The sequence below is a fragment of the Oryctolagus cuniculus genome, chromosome 5 (assembly GCF_964237555.1).
Source record: "Oryctolagus cuniculus chromosome 5, mOryCun1.1, whole genome shotgun sequence".
NCBI classification, from domain to species: Eukaryota; Metazoa; Chordata; class Mammalia; order Lagomorpha; family Leporidae; genus Oryctolagus; species Oryctolagus cuniculus.
This window is the reverse complement of record NC_091436.1, coordinates 44,769,313-44,789,098: the sequence shown is the minus strand read 5'-3', so window position 1 is coordinate 44,789,098 and position 19,786 is coordinate 44,769,313. Positions and strand designations below refer to the sequence as shown.

General features: G+C 38.9%; 1 protein-coding gene across 3 annotated transcripts in view; it reads left to right on the top strand.

Annotated features, from left to right (window-relative positions):
• RNF217 (ring finger protein 217) overlaps positions 1-19,786 on the top strand; it is a 141,322-nt gene that overhangs the window by 103,479 nt on the left and 18,057 nt on the right. For all 3 annotated transcript variants that reach the window (XM_017345347.3, XM_051855357.2, XM_051855355.2), the window contains 2 exons: positions 3,884-4,048; positions 18,461-18,662. In XM_017345347.3, coding sequence (XP_017200836.3) covers positions 3,884-4,048; positions 18,461-18,662 — 367 coding nt within the window. The remainder of the gene's footprint in view (positions 1-3,883; positions 4,049-18,460; positions 18,663-19,786) is intronic.

Below are 19,786 nucleotides of genomic sequence, written 5' to 3'. Positions count from 1 at the left end.
GAGTCTGAGCTATTACTCATCACGTGCTGCGGTGACGCTCCACCCACTGCTCACAGCCTCTCTGAACACTTGTGTTCCAGCCTTCCTTGCAGCACCTGTCCCCAGCACCCTCTTGTCCAGTCTTCTACTCTAGCAGTTGTGTTGCATGGTGTTACAGCTCTTCAGGTTTGTTCCTGGCTGCTCCTAATATATTCCTTAAGGGCAAGTATTTGCATTGTTTCTTCTGAGCCTAAATTCAGTACAGTCAGCACCTTCTACTTGAAGCTGCTCAATAAATATTTGTTGAATGGACAAATGAGTGTGTTTTATTATTCAGTGTCTGTTCAACCTGAAGTTCTAGTGAACCAACTCTGTTAGTTCCTATTCTGCAGTTGCTGCATTTATGCAAGGGTGTGTCTGATATTTTGGCTTGGCTAAGTAATGATAGTGTAGCTTATTTTAAATTATGATATATAGAGGATTTAGGCAAGATAGTAATTTTCTAGGGTGCTCCTTAATTTTGGACTGTTTATGTTGTGTGTTGTTTCTTTGTTTGGCATGATTGTCAGGAGAAAATATTCACTTAGAGCACATGGGTTGTTATACTTGTGATCTGTGTGTCAGTATAGCATAGGTTTCGGGAAAGCCCAAGGGAATTCAGATGTCAAAGATAGAATGTAAAGTTCTTTTTCCAGCAGATGGGAGATCTCTTTCAATAAATAAAAAAATAAATATTCAGTAATTTTAATATAAAACAAAATAAAAACATTAGTCATGATGTTCATTAAAAAGAGGACAAAGTACTTAGTAAACATTATCTACCAATCTAGGAAGCAATAATACCATGTCAGCTACTAGTTAGATATGTTAGTTTCTCTTTCAATTTGTTTAATGTTAACTGACATGGGGTACCTAAACTTTATGCAAAATGATTTATTTTACTAATAAATTACTGAGTACCTACTTTATACCAGAGTTCTGTGACACTTAATTCAGGAAATATAAGATAAATGAGACACAGCCTTTGTCCTAAATGAATTTGTAGGCTGTTAGGGAGATTATGTCTTGTATAAATGCACTAAAGCTGGTTGGGAGGAATAGGGAAGACATCTTGGAGCAATGAACAGGGCAGGCATTTGACCTCATAGTTACGGCTCCATTTAGGATGGCTGCATCCCATATCAGTGTGTCTGGTTTGGATATCCGGCACTGATCCTAACTCCAGCTTCCTGCTAATGTAGACCCTGGGAGGCAGCAGTGATAACTCAAGACATAAGTATCCTACCATCCCCATGGTACACCTAGATTGAGTTCTAGACTCCTGGTTTGACTTCTGTCCTGGGACCAATGTAGGTATTGAGGGTGAACCAGTGATAGGATCTTGCATTTGCTTGCATGTCTCTCTTTCTCTCTCTCAAAATCTCTCTTCCTCCTCTTCTAATTCCCCTCCCCCTCTCTCCCTCTTAAATAAATGTTTAAATAAAAGGAAGAGGCAAGGAGCATGTGCTCAGGAAACAATGTCAGTAGACAGATAATGTTAACTGGACGTGGGTTTTCCAATTACAAGAACTAGAGATGTGCTTTCTCGAGCTGCCTCTGTTAGTGAGGTTTACCGTAAGCACTGCATCATGTAGCAAGGGCAGGACAATCATCTCCGTAGCCACCTAGGCAGGCCGACAGAGAATGGACACTACTCTGGTAGGGAGAGCCCGTCACTCATCTCATCAGAAGTGAATGTCTGTTACCTTCTCCAGTGATCTCCTTGCCTCATGGCCAAGGTGGGGTGTATATGTACCCCCAGTTTACTTCTCAAGAGAATATGCGTCTTGACATATCTAACAATGAACACCCCTGCTACCCATAGTTCACGACAACCTCCTTTTGGGCATCTTGCGAACTGTGCTAGCCAGTGAATACATGCTTTGGCTTAGATTCATCCCTGGAATAAACTGTGCCCAGGGACATGGGGTTCCAAGGCATAAAGCAGAATTTCTCAAACTTGGGCATACATACAGATCAATGGGGGACCTTGTGAAAATACAAACTCATGATTCAGAAGGGCTAAGGATTCATGAATTTTGTTTCCATCAAGCTCCCAGGTGATGCTGATGCCACAGGTCCTCCAGCCACACTTTGAGTAGCAAGGGCAGAGCCTGGGGACTTCTGCCTGCATCTGTTATTCAGAAGGGAAGTGCTCTCTGCACGATAGCCAGTGGCTGGGAGATGGCATTTCATGTGGAGAAGGTGCGATGCTGATGTCTCAATATGTTTTTATAAGACCAATGGTAAACATGGTTAAGGTCAAAATGAATAAGGCACCTTCAGACCAAGAAAAAAAAAATCAGCATGAGACTTTATAGGCAAAGCCTCTGCATCCCCAAGTTTTTAGTCCTTTTATTGTATTTTCACCCTAAACAAAGGAACCACTATTTTGATGTTTTCTCTGAGGGATAGTAAACAATTGGATGTGAATTTTAATTTATTCGTATTCACTTGAGAGCTTGCTGTGTAACTCCTGTCACAGTTTGTCACTAAATCTGTGTTATTGCTAGGAGTTGGCAGTAGGATCTGCAGTAGGACCTAGTTGGTTATTATAAGAAATTGGGAGCTAGAGTGACTGGTTTAGTATCAAGTGTCAGATTCCTTATCATCTGGTACCTTAGGAGAATCATATGTTTCTTTAAAAAAAAAGAAAAGGTTTATTTTATGTATTTGAAAAGCAGAACAGTAGAAAGAGAGATACCTTCCATATGCTGATTCACTTCCCAGATGGCCACAGGAACCTGGAACTCCTTCTGGGTCTCTAGCATGAGTGACAAGGGCCCAAGTACTTGGGACATTTTCCTCTGCTTTCCAGGAGCATTAGCAGGGAGCTGGGTCAGAAGTGGATCAGCTGGGACTCCAACTGCTCTCCAGTGTGGTATGCAGACATTGCGAGTGGAGGCTCAACCTGCTGTATCACATTGTCAGCTCCAAATCATAAATTTCTAATTGCCTTCATCAGACCTCATATACATGATAGCTCCCTACGTGGCCCCCAAGATCCCTGAACCACTTCAATGTCTGACATTCATGGAGAGCCTCCAGTCTTAAAGGCCCTTTGCATTCTTCTGTTCATTTCATAAATGTAATTTAAGCCTGATTAAAAACTGAAGAGGTCTTCTTTTAAGTTTAGCAATGCTGGAGTCTGGTGATGTAGGCTTATGAATAATGTCTACAGAAGAGAACTGAATGGCATATTCAGGCCCTTCGGACACAGTGGCAGACGTGTGAGGGAATCAGCATCCTTCTAACTTCTCCCCATTCCACCACTACATTCGAAAGCAAGGCCCCATGAGATATGTACATCCCCTTTTTATTGTTCCACGACAGGGAAATAAATATCTTATAATGTTCTGTTGTCTGACACTCACCCACTTCAACTCATTCTTATTTTTAAAAAATACCCATATTTCTAATAATAGGATGCTTTGCATTGTTTTTGTAAATAACTGGCCAAAATTGTTAGAAACTAGGGGCTTCCGTGATTTTAGATAGAGCTTCGTGGGAAATGCTGCTATAGCAGGGATATTGGTTCAGGGGAAGCCAGAGGGTGTGGATTTGGGGCATGGAGAGCCCTCGGGTTTTATGCTGTGCTTTAATCTAGATTTTCTTAAAGCCAAATTGATTTCCACAATGTCCCAAATATTTGATTCCAGTATTTACAGATAGCCAGATTGGCCTTACTGAAGAAATTCTTTCCTCCTTTAAAAACACTATCTATCTTACTGTAGTTTTGTTCTTGTACAAGGATAGCTATTTTAAAGGACAAGCTTCTACCAATCCCCCCAAGTGTCACCACTCTCATGCTGTGAGATGTTGCAGTGTATCCACTAGTACTTACAGTTCTTGTTTTCTTACACAGATCCAGTGCCCCACTTGCCAATTTGTCTGGTGTTTTAAGTGCCACTCTCCTTGGCATGAAGGTGTTAACTGCAAGGAGTACAAAAAAGGAGACAAATTGTTGCGTCATTGGGCCAGCGAAATTGAACATGGACAGAGAAATGCCCAGAAGTGTCCAAAGTGCAAGGTGAGATACACTTTAAGAGAAAAAGAAAGAACATCTAATATAATTGAACAGCATTGACAGTATTAAATAAGGGTTCTTCAAAATGTTCATAAACAAATGCAAATAAAAGTAAATTTTCATGGCAAAATAATTTTGAAACCAGTCACAATTTTTTATACTATAAATTTCCTGTGACTTTTTTGAAAATCCCTCATATGCATGAATTTTGAAAAATTTTGCAATAAAATGAACTTTTCTTTTAATTCTGTTTTCCATGAACTTTTTGAAGTTATTTGATGTTTATAACTGCCTTAAATCAAGTATGAAGAAAAAGAATGTTTGCTGTTTTATTTTAGAGGAATAATTACATTATACAGCTAAAGTAAAAATGTTATATATAGGCTATGCATATTCTTATAATTTTTATTACATCTCAGAATTTAAGGAGGCCACCTATAAATGTTGTTGAAACATTTAATCCTTATTGTCTGTTTGAAACATTGGATCCTTATTGTCTATTTGTACAGAGGAAAGCTAGTGTGAAAATGACATGAAAATATTTCTATTTGGTCACATGGACTATAATCACTTCTCAAGTCTGCAGGCTGTGAATCCTTGCACTCTCTGGTTTACTTGTACTTCTCCCATTGCTTTTCACTTTAGGAATACACTACATTGATCATTTTGGATTTTTTTTTTTTTTTTGTAAATCTGGTGGAGTGATACAACAACTGTTGAAATCTGAAGTGTTTGCAAGCTTACTTTAGAAAACCATATGAGAGTGGGGTTGTCTTCAAAAAACGGAAAAAGTGTATTATGAAAAATTATGCATGGAATTTCAAATGTTTTCGGACTAAAACACACTAATATTTTAATTCCACTTCCATCCAAACTTCTTGACTTTGTGTGTGTGTGTGTGTGTGTGTATACCCTGCCATGTGTAGTTTTTACCTTTTGCCAAATTTTCATTTGGAAATCATGTCAAAATTGAGCCTAATTTTCTTTTAAGAACAAATCTACAATTCTTTCCCAGAACCTTAGCACCAAATAAATGAAATTTGAATTGTCAGAAAACTTTAAAAATTTAATAATTGTCAATGTAATTTGAAGGGATTAGAGAAGATTCTCCTTTTTTATAAGATTTATTTTATTTATTTGGAAGGTAGAGTGCTGTGGTCAGTGGGACTGGAGGACAGGACAGAGGCAGGGAAGAGGGGTGTCCATCTGCTGGTCACTCGCCAAACGGCAGCCACAGCTGGGGCTGGGCCAGGCCAAAGCCAGGAGCAAGGAGCTTCATCCGGGTCTGGCACATGGGTGGCAGGTGCCCAGGTACTTGGGCCATCTTGTGCTGCTTTCCCCAGTGCTTTAGCAGGGAGCTGGATCACAAGTAGAGAAGCGGGGACATGAACAAGTGCCCAAATGATGCCGGCATTGCAGGCAGTGGTTTAACCCATTGTACCACAACACCAGCCCCAGAGTCAATTTTTGAGGTTAATATTTTTTGTTTATTTTAAAGATTTACTTATTTATTTGTAAGGTCATATGGTGTTGCAAGCAGCACTTTAACCCACTGCACCACAATGATGAAGCCAGGAGCCTGGACCTAAGTAGGGTTCTCCCATGTGGATGCAAGGGCCCAGCCACTTTTACTGTCTTCTGCTGCTTTCTCAGCCACGTTAGCAGGGAGCTAGATTGGAAGTGGAGCAGCTGGGTACTTGAAATGGGATGCTGATATCTCAGACAGTTGCTTAACCTGATGTACCACAATGCCAGACCCAATTAGAATATATTGAGGGGGCTGGTGCTGTGGCTTAGCAGGTAAAGCCACCGCCTGCAGTGCCAGTATCCCCTATGGGCCCCAGTTTGAGTCCTGACTTCTCCACTTCTGATCCAGCTTTCTGCTATGGCCCAGGAAAGCAGTAGAAGATGGCCCTAGTCCTTAGGCCCCTGCACCCGGATGGAATGACCTGGACGAAGCCCCTGGCTCCTGGCATCAGATCAGCACAGCTCCGGCCATTGTAGCCAATTGGGGGGTGAACCAGCGGATGGAAGACCTCTCTCTCTGCCTCTCCTTCTCTCTCTGTAAAACTCTGACTTTCAATTAAATAAATGAATCTTAAAAAGAAGAATATATTCTGAAAATCCTATAAATTAGCGTAATAATATACAAAGTCATTGTACTGTATGCACCAACTTGTTGCACAGTCTTAGTATTAAAAAGAAATTTTTGAAATAGTTTAGATGACTCAGCTGTCTTAAAAGTGATGTACAAAGATGTTTGAGCTTGTGCTTTGTTTTCCCTAAAGAAGGCAAATTTATTCAGTTACCCTTAATTGAGGGCTATTTCAGGTCACAGTATCAATTGCTCAATGCACTTTTGTTTTTCATTCCATTAATGAACAATTAGAGAATGAGAGTCCCCCCCCCCTTTTTTTTAAAGATTTCTTTTATTTATTTGAAAGAGTTACAGAGAAAGAGAGACAGAGTGAGAGGTCTTCTATCTGTTGGTTCACTCCCCAGATGGCTGAAATGGCCGGAGCTGTGCGGATCCGAAGCCAGGAGCCAGGAGCTTCTTCCGGGTCTCCCATGCAGGTGCAGGGGCCCAGGGACTTGGGCCATCTTCTCCTGCTTTCCCAGGCCACAGCAGAGAGCTGGATCGGAAGAGGAGCAGCCGGGACTAGAATCAGCGCCCATATGGGATGGGATGCCGGTGCTTCAGGCCAGGGCTTTAACTCGCTGCACCACAGCGCTGACCCCAGAGAGAGCTTTCCCCCTTAACCTGACTTTCAGTTTATTGGAAGCTGTTGCTCAGATGACCTACATGAAGGATCTCCATGAGTGAGAGCCCAATGGAAAGAAAGAGTCATCAAAGAAAGATGTACTGTGCTCTGTAGGGAGGAGAGAACTTCCACTTTGCTTGTGGCCCTGTCTAAATACTAACGGAGTTTGTGGACTCAGAATGCTTCCATACCCTTGGCAGCTCATGACAAGAGCCTCAGGTGATCACTGACGTGATCAATTGTTAAATCAACAAAAGGAGTCACTGTGCACTTGCTCCCCATGTAGGACCTCTGTCCTTAATGGGTTGTACTGTGAGAATTAACGGTAAAACTTGTCTTCAAACAGTACTTTATACTTTGTGTGTCTGTGTGGGTGAAAACTGTTGAAATCTTTACTTACTATAGAGTTGGTCTTCTGTATATAAAGTTAACTAAAAATGAATCTTAATGAATTGTGTGGGAGAAGGAGTAGGAGGTCGGACAGGAGTAGGGGTGGGAGGGCAGATATTGGGGCAAGAACCACTATATTCTAAAGCTGTACCTATGATTGTATTCATTAAATAAAAGCAAACCAAATAATGACAAGTAGGGATTTAGGAGTGCTGTTAAGGTGCTCTACTTAACACTGTGTTCATAAGTACACTTTATGTCTCTCTGGGAAGTTGTGAAAACAATGATGAGGGGCTGGTGCTGTGGCACAGAGAATGAAGCCGCTGCCTGCAGTGCCAGCATTCCATTTGGGTGCTGGTTCATGTCCTGGCTGCTCCATTTGCAATTCGGCTTTCTGCTGTGGCTTGGGAGGGCAGTGGAGGACGGCCGAGGTCCTTGGGCCCTGCACCCGCGTGGGAGACTTGGATGAGGCTCCTGGCTCCTGGCTTTGGATTGGCCCAGCTCCGACCATTTCAGCCATTGGGAAGTGAACTGGCAGATAGAAGACTCTGCTTTCTCTCACTGCCTCTGCCTCTCTCACTCTGCCTTTCAAATAAATAAATAAAATCTTAAAAAAAAAAAAATTGGGCCGGCGCCGCTGCTCACTAGGCTAATCCTCCGTCTGCGGCACCGGCACCCCAAGTTCTAGTCCCAGTTGGGGCACCTGGATTCTGTCCCGGTTGCTCCTCTTCCAGTCCAGCTCTCTGCTGTGGCCCAGGTCCTTGGGCCCTGCACCCGCATGGGAGACCAGGAGGAAGCACCTGGCTCCTGGCTTCAGGTCAGCGCAGCGCGCTGGCCGCAACGCACCAGCCGTAGCGGCCACTTGGGGGGTGAACCAACCAAAAAAGGAAGACCTTTCTCTCTCTCTCTCTCTCTCTCAAGGTCTAACTCCGCCTGTCAAAAAAAAAAAAAAAAAAAAAAAAAGAAAGAAAGAAAAAAAATGATCAGGTAGCCTGATTCTAAGATTCTACCCTGAGTGAACAATAGTGTGGGATTATACATAGGAGATTCTGAATGAACTGAAGGAATACAAAAAAAGCATGTGTTTGTTACTATAATCTTTCTTTGTAATGTTAAACAGATTCTGATATAGAGGAAGAAAAAGCACCCAAGTGTAAGGAATTGGCTGAACACAGTACTGACTTCCCACGATTTTAACAAACAGTTAAGTGAAAGCACACCTGCTGGTTCCCTTTTGAAGTAGTAACTAAAAAGTCAGTGCTTTAACAGGAATTACCTTTTACATAGCTGAAAGAACAAGGGCCATGGAATGAGTTTTCCTAAGTTGTGCCAGAGAACCTACTTTCTGGCATGATTCAGGTTCCATAAAATCTGCCAGTTTAATTTATATTTCATTATTTGAAGTAAAAATGATTCATTTTTCTTTTACTTCCAAGCTGACTTTTAAGCTTTTCATTTTCTTAATTGTAATCTTTTTTGGTGGACCTTAAATTTATGTTTTGTCCCATAAAACATTTCAATTATTCTAACAGAAATCCATGAGGCTGTATTATTCAGTAACTTATTTGTTTCATAAATATATCTTTTACAATTTATAAATGTGAAAATGGAAGATGGTAAAAGTCTTTGAAAAAGAAAAGGTTCCTATATGTCTCTGAGTGAACAAAACTAGGATACGTTTTCATATAAATGCTTTTAATAATAATAATCAAGTGTATTTATAAATTTATTGTATACAAAGTATATATGCATTTTTGTCTTTTAATTTTTACTTATGTTCATTTTATTTGAGATCCAGAGAATCTTGTATTTTTGTAACCTCCTATAGGTATATTGAATGATTTTGAGAAATTATAATAGTTTTTTAATTTTTAAATTATTGCTTTGTTTATAAAGTTCATATAACAAATGATAGAAGTTTGCAAAAGAGAGGGAAACTATTTACCTATAATCCTACTCTTCTAGTATTCTCATTACTATCATATTTCTTTGTCTCCTTGGTCTTTTCTCTATTTAAGCATTATTTTATAAAGTTTGAATTGCAGCTTGCAGATAATTTGATATCATTAGTTTTTCCATTTAACATCAGAAACATTTCTCATGTTACTAATTTGTTTTCAATTAACTGTATAATATTTGCTTACATATCCTTTATTTTCATTTTATAGGTAATTATTTTTATTAACTCATGACTCATAAGCCTCTTGGAGCAAGTAACATTTAGTTTACCTTAATTTTGCAAAAGCAGATTTATGACATAAAGCAGTTGTGTGTGTACATTGCCTTAAGCAGACTGAGAAATAGCCACTGTTGGGTGACTTGGGCAAAAGGAAAATCTGGCTTAATAAGGTTTGATTGACTATTTCCAATGGGCAAACAGAAGCCAAACTTTGATCCCTGACTTGTCCATCCATCCATTCTTCCTTCCTTCCTTTGCCACTGGACATCAAGGATAGCTTGGATTGGTTTTAAGATTTTTTTTTTTAATGTCTATGGAGACAGGTGTTTGGAGCAGAGGTTAACAATCTGCCTGGGACATTCACATTCCAGACTTGAGTGCTGGCTCCAATCCCAATCCCAGCTTCCTGCTAAGGCATAGCCTGGGAGGCAGCAGGTGCATGCTCAAGTAGTTGGGTCCATGCCATCCTTGTAGGAGACCTGGGTTCAATCCCAGGCTCTTGGATTCAGCCTGGCCCAGCTCTAGCTATTGCAGACATTTGGGGAATAAACCAGTAGATGGGAGATCTCTCTCTCTCTCTCTCTCTGCCTTTCAAATAAATACTTTTAAAATTTTTCTTTAATAAAATCTATGTATGTTGATGATATTTATATTGAATATATCTGTTTTCCATATTTTGGACCTTTGAAAGCATACATTTTTCTAAAGGTACAGTTAAGATATATCAATGCTTTTAGTATTTCTAAAAATAAATAATACAATTTATAATTCCATTTAAAAAAAAGTTAGAAAACGGGCCGGCGCCACGGCTCACTAGGCTAATCCTCCGCCTTGCGGCGCCGGCACACCGGGTTCTAGTCCCGGTTGGGGCGCCAGATTCTGTCCCGGTTGCCCCTCTTCCAGGCCAGCTCTCTGCTGTGGCCAGGGAGTGCAGTGGAGGATGGCCCAGGTGCTTGGGCCCTGCACCCCATGGGAGACCAGGAAAAGCACCTGGCTCCTGGCTCCTGCCATCGGATCAGCGCGGTGCGCCGGCCGCAGTGCGCCGGCCGCGGCGGCCATTGGAGGGTGAACCAACGGCAAAGGAAGACCTTTCTCTCTGTCTCTCTCTCTCACTGTCCACTCTGCCTGTCAAAAAAAAAAAAAAAAAGTTAGAAAACTTGTTTCTGTATTAACCTTTTAAGTATTTTTAAATGCTTATTTAATAACTTAAAATGTTTAGTTGTTATATTTTGTTTCCTTGTAAAGACTAAAAATAAATATACATATTTGGGGATTTTTAATGCTGGCTATTTAAAAGTATTTATTTTAGAGCTAGAGATGGAGAGAGAAATCCATTGGTTCACTCCCAGATGCCTGCAACAGCCAGGCTGCACAAAGACAAAGTCAGGTTTCATGAAGTCAACCCAAGTCTCCCACATAGGTGACAGAGACCCAACTATTTGAGCGATCACCTGCTGCCTCTGGAACGCATAATAGCAGGAAGCTAGAATTGGGAGCAAAGTGGGACTCAAATCCAGGCATGGTCCTGTGCGGGTGTTTCAAGCAGCACCTTAACTGCTGTGTTAAATGCTCACCCCAATACCTGCTTTTTAAGTTTCTTTTCATATCTTTTGTTTATTTGTGTGGGTTAGTTTAAGGTATATTTTTCATTACCAAATTTTCTGAGCTCTTTATTTGAAAATATCAACTCTTTTTCTGTAATATTTTCCCTACATGCTTTCCCTGTGTTCTTTTTTTTTTTTTTTAATTTTATCTGAACTGTAGGTTTGTTGGTTTGTTTTTTTTTTTACTTAATTGATTTGCTTCTGTATTTTTTGTTTTTGGGTTTTGGTTGATCAAATATATCACCTCTTCCTTTTTGTACACTCACTGAAACACACCCACACACCATGTACGCACACAAACATGGACACTATTTTATATATATCTTTGGTAAATATTTTGCCTTTATATATGCTTAACAAGTCATTTATTATCCAGAAGTTTGATCAAAAGCTCTATTGTACTCCTATCTTTTAACTATTTGATTTCAAAATATTTTACTCTCTAATCCACCTATGATTTACTTTTCTCTTAAAAGATTTATTTATTTGAAAGGCAGAGTTACAGAGAGCAGAGGGAGTGGAGGCGATTTCTTCCATCTGCTGGTTTACTATCCAAATGGCTCAAATGACCCAAATGGCTAGGGCTGGGCCAAGCCAGAGCCATAAGCCTGGAACTCCATCCAGGCCTCCCAAGTGGGTGACAGGGGCCCAAGGACTTAGGCCATCCTCTTTTGTTTTCCCAGGTGCATTAGCAGAGAGCTGGACCAGCACCCAGATGAGATACCAGCATGTTATAGGCATGCTACGAACTATCATCTTTAAATAGTACAATAATATATCACTAAATAATAAAGATAAGAAACTTTTTATTTTTCTCATGAGAGTGTTGTCAGAATGCTTTATCATGCAGTCTTCCTCACAAAGTTAATATCACCCAATTAACATTACTCATTTGAGAATTAACCTAGCTTTGACTTTTATCCCTATCAGATTTTCCCTTTGTGGAGCTCTGAATTATTGAAACCCTATTTTTTCAAAGGCCAGATTTTTGACCTCTGAGTATATACTTTACCTATGTTCTTTTGAAAACCAGGTAGGCATACTTCAGGCCCTTGTACCTGACATTTTGAGGCAAGCAGATATAAAGCACTCAAAGAAGTTCAAGTAAAGAAGCACTAATATGTAGCACAAGCGTTGTACAAAAGAAGTGTAATTGCTTTAAATACATTTCTGAAGCAAATATTGAAATGCATTAGCATTGTTAGATGTGGGTGGAGAGTGCATGTATGGTTCTTACATTATTATCTGAAATTTTTGAATGTTTGAAATGTTTCATGTTTAAAGAATAAATACAGTCTAACAAGGAAGCAGGAGGAATATAACATCAGAGCTTTCAAGAGTGGCTTGGTTCACAGGAAACCAACTCTGTTTGCCATTCAGCCTTTAGGGATTTGGCTGTTAACATTTTTTGCCCTTCCTTGGGTAAAGGTTAAATGTTGTGAGTACTTGGCTTACTAAAGCAATGTTGGGGTTAATATTTCTCAAAATGGTGAACCTATTTTGTAAACTCCCAGACACTAAAGGAGAATTCCTCAAACATCCCTCCTCCAAATCACTTTCTTCCTTAATGTCAGATTAAAGAAATATTTGTATAAGCACATATGTAATAATATGATAGAAATATAATCACACCAGATTATCTGAAGTTGGCCACACTGGCTTTAAAAAAATCGATAATTTCACATCTCAGTTTTACTAGACATTGAATAGAGAAAAGGAAATTATACATTTTCTTATAAATTTTTCAAGTCCTGATTGATTAGTCAATAGGTAATTAAATCTTTTTTTTCTTAGGGTCAACATCCTGTCTTTGGGACAGGATGGGCATTTTTCTGTTTTTAAAAGAAATAGGCATTGTTGAATTTTGATATGTCTCTTTATTTTATTTATATAAACCTACAAAGTGTTTTTGTCCAGTGCTCCTTTTCCGTGGTGCTAACACGGTAATCATAATTAACCTGTCTAGCATTTACTGACATTTGCTACCTCTCAGTCTGCAGTGCAGTTATGATACGTGTATTGCCTCTTCAGATCCTTAGATGTGACACTAAGATGATGATTTCCAGGGTGCCATCTAGGTCTTAATTATTATGTATCTCTTGATAAAATGTTAAAGTGTTCTATATTAACAAGAAGATGGCAGGCTCCACAGTACATAAGCCACATTTGATGTCTTATTTAATTCTGAAAAGTTGTGAGAAACGGTTAATTACCACCCTTTCCTGATGTAGAACCAGTTTTAGAGGTTTAAGCCATGACCAGAAAGCAGGCATAAGAAAATTAATTATGCTCATCTGTCTTTGTGTGTGTGTGTGTGTGTGAATCTGGAATTAAAGGAACGAACTTATCATTGCATTTCCCTTCAGTCATTTTATTCTTTCAACTCCTATAATAGGAAGCTTTGGGTAAGAATGTATTGACTTGGAAAGAGTGATTAATCTCCATCTGTTCTCATAAGATTAACACAAAAGCCACAACAGTGACCTCTTATTCTTGAGCTGTGTGTAGCCTGTGGTTTCTGGAGAAAGAATTGGGAACATCCATGTTGAGTCCTACAGATACCTGCTTGCTGACCATTTTATTGTGTGGATACTGACGGGGCCAGTTTTGCTAAAGGATCTGAAATTTTCTTAGGTAATTCATTTTCATTTTAAGTTTTAGGAGTTGTCTTTTCCTTCTGCAACAAACTCTGTTTTGAGTTCCAAGCACAGCATAGATTTTCCTGGAGGCAGCAATCTATGGTGGATCATAAAAGTCTAGGGAACTCTGAGAAAAGAGTATATTCCTTACTACCTACTGGACTTCTTCACTTGTCTCTAACATCTGTCACAATGCACTCTCATCTCCCCAAAATGTTTCTTCCCACAACTTTCCAATCTAAGTAAATGGCAACTCTTGTCTTTAGCTGCACGGACCAATAATTTTGTATCACCCACGTATTCCTTCAGTCCCCACATCCAGTCAGTTGTTAGGTTTTGTGGATTGTACCATCAAAGTATATTTAGAATCTGACCACATCTCAACACTCCCACTATCATTAATCTGGTCTAAGGCACTTCTGGAATTTTAACAATAGCCTTCTGACTGATTTCTTACTCCTCATAGAGTTCTGAACCTGATGGGCAGCATGAAACTGTTGAGCACAGGCAGATTATATCACTATGTACAAAGTTCTCTGTTCCTTCCATCTCACCTAGAGCAAAAGCTAGTCCATATGGTGACCCCATGACCCTTCTCACTCTGTGCCTGTCTCCACCCGGTTACTCCTCAAGTGACACATCCTACTTCCTTTACTCCGTGACAGCTACGTTGTACTCAGTGAGATACTTGAAAAGCATTAGGCATCTTCAGGTCCCTGCATTTATTCTTCCCCCTGTCTAGAATGTTCTTTCCCTAGATATCTACATGACAAGCTCTTTCACTTCATGTTTTGAGTAATATTCAGCTTCCCAGTAAGACTCCCTCTGGCCATCTTATCTATAACTTTGATATATAATTTGATCTGTAACTTTGAACTTCCCACAGTAGGTAACATGGAAGAAAAATAAAGCATATAACTCCATAGGCACCATATTACTTAACACTTCTTAAAATAATGGATGTATTTTACAGTTTCTAAAGAAAATGTCCCTGAGTCCTTACTCATTATCAGTTTTACAGTCATGCCATATTTTGTTATGCCTCATATTTGGAACCTGGATGCTGTTTATCTTGTTTTCTGTGAAAGTTCTTGTTGCTGTTCATTTTTTCTTACTGAGAGTGGACATACCTACTTCATCATTTTAGTTAACATCTAGCAACTCAGGAATTTTATTAGTGTATATACCATTGTTGTTATTTGAAGATGTTCTTGAGACCGACTGACTTTCTTTTCTAAGTTGGCCTGATTGTGTTCCAGCTTTTCCTCTGGGATTTCTGACACTTTTTTTAAAAATATATGTCAACACTGTCCTTTTTTGAATTTCATTCATATGTGAAGTGTTGCATTGAGCTCTGATCTCAGAAAATGTGTAGAGGAGTCTCAGCTTTTCTGCAGGTAATTGATTTTTGCCCTCAACCATTATTTCTTTTATAGTAGATAGAATTATCTAGATGCATCATATTTGTCATCAGATCTTTGAAGGCTGTATCTATGGATTTGCTTGTTAAAGAACCCCTGTGTGTTAGGGAGTCTCAGGTCAGTGAGCTCAGTGAGGAATTCAGCATTACTTGTAGGATTTTGTTTTTAAGCTTTCCTCATAATGGTTGCTTCTTATTAATGCTTCCAGATACAAAAAGTCATTGAAGGAAATAAATGAATAAATAATTTAAATATAAATTATTTGTACTCTGTGTAGAGTAAAATATCTGTTGATGACAGTAATTCATAACAGTTAATTTAGTTATCATTTCCTGCTTAATTATGCCTCTCCCTCTGTCTCTCTGCTACTCTGTTTTTCAAACAAAGAATCTGTTTTTTATTTTTTAAAAAAGAAATACTAGAAATTACAGTCTATTATGTAAATGAAAGAATAAATAAGCAATAAAAAGATTTTAGAACCCAATGAAGTAATATTAAAAGCGCATATAAACGAATAATGAATAATTTATGTGAATTTTTGAGTCAAATGAACTGTCAGTTGCAAGTTTAAAAGTGGAACAAGTTTCTGGACGCAAAAAGTTGTGATGCCATTTTGAAGGAAAAATGTGAATTGGCCCAGAGAATAGCCGAAGTAAGCAGAAAGGGTCAGATAAGTCTTGTGTAGGGAGAGTAGACATATTTGTCTGACTAATATAAATATTTTGCTGTTGGTTAGCAAAAAATTCTGGTTTTAACTTGAAGTTATAAAAAAAAGGCTGCTTACCATAATACAGGCACAAACATGAATTCAAAAGTCTCCATGCACTAGGTTGTACCTCAAGCAGGTTACGTTTTTGAGCTCTGGCTGTGAATAAGAACGCTGGTGTCCCCATGTCACAGTGCTGTTGGGAGGCTCAGACATGCGGATATATGTACAATGCTTGGCACAGGATAGACAGCCATCAAGAGGCTTCCCTTCACAGGCCGCCCGTGACATCGCACAGGCCTTGGGTCTAATTTGTGTTGCACATTCTGCCTCTGAAAGAAGTCTCCTCAAAACCTGTTGAGTCCGCTGCTACTGGACCGTCCTGTAATAGCAAAACAACTCAAGATGACTAGAAGGAGCACAAGATTCCTCACAGCAAGAAACACATTTTGCTTTTATCATCCAAGTCATGATAATCTTAGTATCCCTTGACACAGCTATCCCTTGCGCTTCTCGGAAGGTGCTGTCTAGCCCAGCATCAGTCTAAAAAGGGGGAAGGGGACCACCAGGCAATGAAGGAGTTTTCACTTGTATTTACACAGTATTTGATCTCTCAGGTGGGGAAGGGGGAAAGGATGGCTGGGAACCAACTTTATAATGAACTAAGTATGCGCCAAGTAGTGGGTTAGGACTGTATATATAGTATCACATTTTACTCTATGTGGTAAGGAGTATCATCTAGATTGAGACTTGGGAGAGGGAAGGTAACATTTTTTTTTAAATAGCTAGTAGACCCAGAGCATGCTAAAGTCTAAGTTCTTGTTCTTTCAACCCCCTGACAGGGTGAGGCTTATCTGCCAAGAATCAGTCAGCCCCTGGGAGAGAAGGGGCTACAGCTCACTTGATTTTGAATACCCAATATCCTGCCAGCCGCTTAGCAAACTTTACTTTCTTGGTTGATTGGCTTATCCATGTATTAAAAGCTTGCCTATAATATGCTACCCTCTACTTAATTATTCCTTTTCAAAATTGTCACAATCACCTAGAAACTCTCTTGAAAGTTAAGTAGATAGGTAGATGAATGATAGATGAGTAGGTTTGTTGGAAAAAAACTTGATTGGTTGATTGCTTCACATAAACCTGTATTAATGTTTGTTGTTTTTTTACAAGCAATTTTGTAAATCTTTTTTAAATTCATGTTGTTGCATTAAATTGCAGTTTAACATTATTCTTGTTCATCACTAAAACTAAAATACCCCACATGAGTTAGAATTAGTGACTTCAGATGTTTCTAGTCTGAAAACCTATAAGGGTATATTTGGCATGGATTTATTTTTTCATCTCTCTTTTTACAGAGGTTTTCTTTTTCTCCTAGGCAATTTTATTCCATTTCCACATCATTGACAGCTTTTTAAAAATGCATTTATAACTGAATTACACCACTACTAAACTTCAGAGAAGTATGCTGTATATTACGAGAAGGAGAGCACCGTTTCACATGAAATAGATAAAGTTGTGGACTGTGGCCATGACTTAACTAACAAGATTGAAATGGCCCCTGTAGGGTTTGATTAACACATTAACTGTCAAGTTTCCCTTTGCGTTAAAACAGCCACTGACACAGTCATCCCAAAGCAGTGTCATGGATAGAACCTTACAACAACCAAAATGATATTAGAAACACTTCAAATAAAAATTCAAATTAAAAACTCATATATATTCAGTATCTGAATCAATGAAGTTGCAACCTCCATGCAGTATGTACCTACTCTATAGTGAAATAGGAAAATTGTTTTTTAGGTGATCTTGTTTTCACTCACCTAGGAGCTGAGCTACATAACCAAACTATTTTTCTTTTCATGAAATAATGTTAAGTTAAATAATCTTAAGTTCTCTCTCATGATTGTCCACCTAACAGACAAAACATGTACATTTTTGGTTGAAAGATGGCTCCCTTTATACATGATACCCATTGGGATTCTGAGTCAAGCATCTGGTTACATCCCAGATAGATCTGGCTCTATCTTCAGTACACCAGAGCCTCAGTGCTGAGTCCATGACTACACTTGGACATCTGGTGGGCAGTCCAAGAATAAAAGCCTTGCTGTATTACAGATGAATCTGTATTTACCATCATTGTAGCCACAACAACATAGGAAGGTGTTTATGTGCACGTATGGTGTGGTACAAACAGTCCTGTGAACAGTGTATTTATAAATGACACTAGAGTTAGAAATGAAGATGGTATACAATACACAAATCTGTCAACGTCCTTCAGCAGTGAGGGACTTCTCTTTAGAGACTTATTCACATCCTCTCTTCATTTCTCCCTACTTCCCCAGGTCACTTCATTCTTGCTGTTAGTTGTGTAAATAAAGTAGAATTATATAGCATTTTTAATTGCCTCTTAACTATTGAGTTAGATGTGTTGCAATGTATTCATTTATTGGTGAAAATAAGTCAACAGCTTGAATAACCTGAAATGTTGTCCAGCTTTACACATATAAAAGTATTCAGGAAAAATATAACCTTGTAATTATATAATGTAGTTATATAATTATATAATGTAATTAACAAATTGACATCATTGAGAATGCTCTATGATATTTTTATTTCAGTGAAACCTGTATGTTTTGTTCCATAAAATTTGCTGGATCTTACTTCTAAAGACTTTAATAACCTTTTCTTCTGTTTTCTCTCTTTTGCTGGTTTAGATCCACATCCAGAGAACTGAAGGATGTGACCACATGACCTGTTCACAGTGTAACACTAATTTTTGTTATCGATGTGGGGAGAGATACCGCCAGCTCCGTTTCTTTGGAGACCACACATCAAACCTCAGTATATTTGGATGCAAATATCGCTACCTCCCAGAGAGACCTCATTTAAGGAGATTAGTGCGAGGGTCCGTCTGTGGTGAGTATCTGACATGCCTGCAGGAATCTTCCCTAGGAACTGAATACTGATAATAAAATTATAGCAGCTGGGAAAATTCTGAGCGCCTGCTGTGCACCAGGTATTGTAGTAGGGCCTTCAACCCCCAAGCAGGAAAATATTCTTTCTCTCTTTGAAATCAAAATTGAAAACTTAATTGTGCATACAGGACAGTTCTTCTATGAGCAGGCAGATTGTGTTTGAAAAGCAATTAATTACAGTGAAGAAATCTGTAGTCATTAGCTTTTTAAATTTCTGCAACCCTAGTGTAAGTTCCTTGACATAAGAGACAAGGCCACATTTATTTTCATAAGGACAATAACTGACTGCTCTTCTTACACATGACCTCCATTCACAGAAGGCATACAGTACAGAATCACATGCAACATGGTCTAGAAAGGCCAGAAAAAAAAAAAAAAAAAAACACAATCATAAGTATACCTATTTTAGAGCCCTTCAGTGGAGTTTGTGTTGTCTGTATAATTGATGCCATTGTATATATTTTTATATTACATGAATAATTAACAGCTAATAATTAGTGGAATAAGTGTCAGGTGCCTTCACTGCCTAAGAACCCAAGTTTAATTACCTAAATATAAATGCTTTCATGAATTGACACTTTGCTCCTCTCTTCCTCCTCAAATACAACCCCTTTCTCCCCAAACACATACAGACACACGAATATACAACCATGAACACAGATAGGCACTCCTAGTCAACTTGTCCTGGCCCATTGCCTTGGGGTGATAATATTCTTCTGACCTCATATGTCTTACTGCAATAGTTCCCTACTCTTCTAGAATGTACCCACTGTGAGATTTCTTCCTCTCTTTTTTACCATGCAGAACTCCAGGTTTTTTTTCCTGGCCATCTTTCTCTCATGTATATGATACTTTTTCACATCTTCATTGTTTCACCCCTTTTACCTACTTTTGTGTGAAATTGTCTTTATGTTGCTCCTTTGCTCTTTGTCATTTTTTTACTGTGGTGAAATACTCCCATCTCTAGATTCTTGTGGCCGCTGATCAGACCAACGTGGGTGCTGCTGGCAGATTTCTATCTGGTACAGAAATGAACATAGATTTTCAAATGCACTTTAGCGTATG